Raw genomic sequence first — 5,661 nt, forward strand, 5'->3', positions numbered from 1 at the left:
TGTGAAATAATGCAAGTGTTCAGACTGTAAAAACATACTCACTAGGAAACAAAGAGGTTTAATATCTGCAAAAACAGATTTAAATAAGAACAACGGCAATGGTTACAATGCCCAAACAGAACAGGTGCTGGCTTTTCTCTACACGCTGCTCGATTTTAGGAGGAGGTAGGGCTTCTCAACCAACACCGTCAGCATGTAGCTCACCACCAGCGTCAGCATCAGGTGACCAAGGAACAGGTACATCTACAGAGGGAACAACACACAGCGGTCCGAAGATATGAAAAACTGAGCCAAACCTTGGTAATACAGTTTAATGGGTGAATAAATGAGTAAAATGCTTACAAAATTGATGTCTGAGTAGTGGATCGGGGTCTCTTGCAAGCCGATGTAGGCGATGATGAACACTGGATGTATCAGGTAGCAGGCAAAACTAATGTTGGACAGAGGAACCCAGAAACTCAACGACAGGAGCCTCTTGATAAAGCCTGGAGAAACAGAAAGACAGAAGAAAATGCTGGAGAATAGATTTTGAAAGAAGCGTGTAGAAACAACAAAGGGCTTCTTGGAACTCTACCATTGCTTTATCTCATAGTGCAATCAATTAAAATGCATGCTTTCACATTGTATTTTGTTTTTCCTAAAGATGATATGCGGTTGGTCGTTTACCTCCATAGCCCTCCTCACAGGCCAGTATGATCCAGCTCACAGCCAGAGCCCACATGGGTCTGTGCAGCCCCTGATACAGAGCGTGAGGCAGGGATGGACGATGTGGAGTCTCCCTGAGGACGTAGGCCAGTCCAACCACCAGGGCCATGAGAGACAGACAGCAGAACCAACCAAGAGCTGCCTTCCACTGGACCAGCAACAAGACAGGGTGAGCTCATGAGGCAACTTTTGACTTGATCATAAACCAAATGTATGATACGGCGTTTTCAAATTCCCAGAAGAGATCCGTCATAATGTGATCCTGACGCTCCTCAATTTAATCAGATGTTCTCACCTTTTGCTTCAACAGCTGCTCTTTCTTTGTTGTCAGGTATATTCCAGTCAAGATGCCTATTAGAAATGGACCATATCTTGTGTAGGGTTTCACATAGTAATACAAAACATAATTCTCAGACGTCCTGCAGAAACAAACATATTCAATTTAGGGAAATCATTTTCAATAATATCAAAAGAAGAGAGGCTTAATGTGCAAACAAAAGAGCAAATGACAAGAGAAAATATTAATTCACATCTAGTTCACCATGAATTTCATACATTATTTATTATCCAACTCAGTCCAGTGTGATATTTTTTTGTGTGTGTGTTTGTTTTTTAATATTTTTGACCAGTAAAAGCTGTTTTATGTGTTTGGAATTTTAAAATGTGCATCTGACAGTTATTTTTTCTTTATAATTTTGTGATTTGAACTTTTATGTTACCCGAGCTGATTAATTATCGGCTCTCTTTCGATGTTATTGCTTGTGCACTTACAGAATCACAAGTGGGATGTTCGCCACATCACATTGTACTTTCTAATATTTACATTCGATCATCACCACACTTACATCGTAGACGGCTGAAAGACTGGTAGATGCATGAGCGCAGTGATAACGGCACTGGCCACAGTGGTCATCATCAGGAGGCCTCCAGCCACAACCACAAACACACCTTTGTTCCTGATAAACAAAACACAGAGTAGCTGTAGTGTACAACAACTCCAGTGATGGCTATGGTTAATACATGTAGAAATGTATTTAGAGTCACAATAAAGGATGTGAACATACAGTCTGTAAAAATAGACCAACAGAGGAGTGGTGGCATAACACTGGAAGTCTAGAGATAGGTACCAGGTCCAAGGAATGCACTGCAGAGAGATTTGGAGGTAAAATGTTAAGAAACAGGACAGTAATCTGAGTTAAAATACAGCATGTCTGAATTACTGGTTAAACGTACTATCTCATGGACTGGGAGCAGATTGCTGATCAGCAGTAAGTTAGCCCACCAGTACGTCTTACAGTCCATCAGCGTGTCTATAAATGGGAACCAGTAGGGCCCCCACTGGACCAACGAGATGAGGCCGATGGTTAGACACATGATGAACAGATGCAGCGGCTGAATCCTGCAGACAAATGAGGAGGATTTGCATGTATCATGCATACAGTATGAAGGGCTTCTCATGACTTGGACACATATGGATGTCATACCTTTTTACCCTCCTGAAGAGATAGTTTGCAACCAGACTGGGGCTCAGTTTGTCTTCAGCCCTGTTGATGGCGCCCAGCAGAGACCTGGCGCTGAGCAGACCCCTGAAATACAAAACTCCTAAAACTCACAACTTGAAACTTACAATGAAATACTTTTACTGTGGCAAATACAGAGTTGTTCCAGTCTCACCCCAGCAATAAGAAAGTGTCCACAGCCAGAAAAACAGGTCCGCTGATGGTGAGCACATGCACAGGGCTGCTTTCAACTGTCTTCCTCCAGTTTTTGTAGTTGTCTGCAACAGAGATATTGAAATAATAAGTGCATGTGAGCAAACTGAGAGACATACAGACTGCTGGTGTCCTCTCATACCGAGGTTGTTGATTACAGGGAACTGTGCAGAGTGTCCACAGATGATCCACAGCAGGCTGAGAACACGGATGCCGTTCAGCGAGGAGTAGCCTCCTCCTGGGACGGATGAGGAGGTGCTGAAGACGCCCTGGCTGGTATTCTGCAGAGAGAACGCCTGAAGACATCCGAACACACAGCTTCGAGGAAAACAAGGTCTTGTGGAGCTGGTGGTGTCTGCAGGAGACAATGTTCACTAAAGGCAAGGTCTGACACATTCAACAATAAAGGATTTACGGCTGATGATATGTTCCTGCACGTTTCGGTGAAGTTTATTTTTTGCACTCACCATTTTCTTCTGATGTGCTGCTGTTGACTTCACTGCCGGATGAGTTGTTGGTGTTCAGGGCACCGTAAAGGTTGAGGCCAGCGCTTAAAGGGGACGACTCGACCGTAGGGTTGACCTCTCTGTTCCGCTGCCACCTTATTATAGCCGTGAACAGGGAGGCTGCGAGAGGAACTGCTACCATTACACAACACACAAACCTGCAGGAGTGAAGAAAACAGGTCAATGTCAACAGATGCAAAAGTCCTGAGCTGGAAAACAGATGATTCTAGGGTTCGGTTTGCAGGTGAGAGCACATGCAGGTCTGAGTCTGATCATATACTGACAGGCAGGTGACATCAGATGCATCAGGGGCAATTGTTTGGGGCAAACAGTGAGTCATGATCATCTCCTGAGTGGACTGGTTCACCAGGATGGAAGGTAAAGGAGGAACGAGGGACATCTGACCAAACCGAAGTCTGTCTGTGAAAACGAGGTGACAACATGTAAAGCAACAACACATGACATTGCAACGAATCCACAGAAAGCTGACTTCTTAATCACTGACCATACAGCACCAGTATTTGCACCTCCTCTTCCCCGCAGGAGTCAGGAACACAGATGCCCACAAAGTACTGGACGGTTCCCTACGGCAATGAAAAACGCTTTGTTCAAAATCTACTTTTGTCACTTCATATAAAACAGTTAATTTGGCATTTTGTCCTTTTTCTTGCCGTTACCTGCCTCAGGAACACCTGGCAGTACTGTCCAGAGAAGCTGGGACCGTGGGCCGAGCGACACTGCTGCAGCAAACCAGGCCGGTTGGTATTACCTCCTTTAACGTTGCTCCCCATCTTTCCAAATGAATCGTACACTGACAACACACAGAACAGACAACCAATAAATCAAACACACCCCACGGGCCCTCTAGATAAAAAGAAAAGTCAAGTTACATATTATGTTGAATGTAACCTCCTTAAAAACTCTTAAAATACAAACGTTTAAAGTAACTGAATGAAAAAGAAAACTTCTATTTTAGCGTAGAAGTGGGGCATCGCACTTTAATTTTAGTGCACTATGATAAAGTACAATATGTCTTTTTATTCTGCACAAATTAAGCTTTAAGTGTCAATTACACAAAACAAAAAAATGAAAGTGAAATGTTTGGGTTTTTACGGATTTTAAGCGAGTTGCTTTTGTTGATTGAAACACCGCCACAAATGTGATGTAACCATCAGTTGGTGACAGCCAGGTAGGTTTTAAACCAAATGGAGAAAAATTAAACGCAATCTTTAGAAATTGTGGAGAATCATTTCAGTGCTTTAAAACTAATGGATGCAAAGTCTCTGATTATGAGGAACTGAGAATATTGTTTTATGAAGACCTCTGAATATGGATAATCTCCGTTTTTCAATTTATTTGCTCTTATGTATTTTATTAAATGATCATTTGGTTTTTGAAGTTTCTTTCTTATCGTTCTAATGTAACATGGTATTTATTTCTATCATCTCTGTGCCTTGGTGTTTGTAAATGTTTCTTTAGTTAACCAGAGGGTCCTCAGTAGAGGGGTATAGTTGCCCCTACCAACCATGGTATGGCATTTTTTTGAAAAAGTGACCTTTGACCTCTAGTGGAGCTATTTCTGCACTGATTGACCCCAAAATCTAATCATTCCGAGGAGAGGCCATTCCTAGCTCACCTGTAAAATATCAACTTGCTACACCTTAGCACTTGGACTACAGACTGTTCACAGACACACACACTTACAGACGGACACCCAATGGGACTGATTACTCTGTAGTTGCCCCCGGATCAGGGCCAACCATGAAAATGTAACTTTTGTTTTTAAGTATCTCACAGTCAAATGTTGTTACTGTCAAACTCCAAAAGGACAAATCACTGGGGAAGATTAAACGTACAGATTGTTGGATTTAATGACATCTAGTGGTGATGTTTCAGACTAAAGAACAAACGGGATGAGAGAAGACGAGGAGTTTCTGATCAGTAGTAAAACATTAAACACAAACTTTACCTCTGTCAAAGAAAGAAGAGCAAACATACATGTTAAATAAACTTATAGTTAAATGTCTTGGTGCTGCAGTTTGTGTTCAGTTCAATCAGCAACAGCTACGGCCTGGAGGTGACGCCAACGCAGACATAGCTTAAAGTAGACTATTAAGGATGACTATGTGGCGGCTCCGAAAAAACCTCAGCTTCCAATAAACTCCTCAAAAGCATCAACTTTACTCATAAAACACTCAGACAGGTATTTTTGAGGGTGTGACTGACTTGTACAGCTGCAACTAATGACTATGTTAGAAATCGGCTCTTGGGAGCTGCACAGTTACTCAGTGGCTCTCGTGTAGTTATCAGCTTTAAAATTTAACTCGAGGCTTCGGTCATGTGCTAATTAACAATACAGACCAATAATATGCTGATTGTGTGAGTTTGTAAAATAGTCGACTCCTACAGATTCTGTAATAAATTACAGAGGATGAGGTTCTTGCTGGCTGCGCCTCTTTGTTGACCTGTTGTTGACTCAGTGGAGCTGCAAATGTTAGACTTCGCTGTGAGATTTCTAATTACTATAGTCGATCTGTATTCAACCAAGCCACCCTGCTGTTTAAATAACACCCTCCCCAATACTTAGGCCTGGCAGAAACTAACTTTATCCACTTGTGCTGAACGTCCACAAACTGTGGGAAGGGGCTCCATGCTTCTATAAAACACATCAATCAGTAACACACTTTCGTCCAGTATGTGGTAATAACTTGGTAATAACTGCATGCCATTCAAACTGT

General features: G+C 42.3%; 1 protein-coding gene across 1 annotated transcript; it reads right to left on the reverse strand.

Moving 5' to 3' along the window:
- Positions 1-138: 138 nt before the first annotated feature.
- On the reverse strand, positions 139-3,714 carry oacyl (O-acyltransferase like). Its single transcript, XM_008303629.1, has 14 exons — positions 3,601-3,714; positions 3,429-3,507; positions 3,208-3,343; positions 2,885-3,081; positions 2,560-2,772; positions 2,380-2,482; positions 2,190-2,291; positions 1,939-2,104; positions 1,770-1,849; positions 1,551-1,661; positions 1,001-1,124; positions 667-853; positions 343-485; positions 139-243 (listed from the first exon to the last, which is right to left on the reverse strand). Exons 1-14 carry the CDS (start codon positions 3,712-3,714, stop codon positions 139-141), a joined length of 1,860 nt encoding a protein of 619 aa, XP_008301851.1.
- Between the last annotated feature and the right edge of the window lie 1,947 nt (positions 3,715-5,661).

Source organism: Stegastes partitus, unplaced genomic scaffold (assembly GCF_000690725.1).
Source record: "Stegastes partitus isolate 25-593 unplaced genomic scaffold, Stegastes_partitus-1.0.2 Scaffold2044, whole genome shotgun sequence".
Lineage (NCBI taxonomy): Eukaryota > Metazoa > Chordata > Actinopteri > Pomacentridae > Stegastes > Stegastes partitus.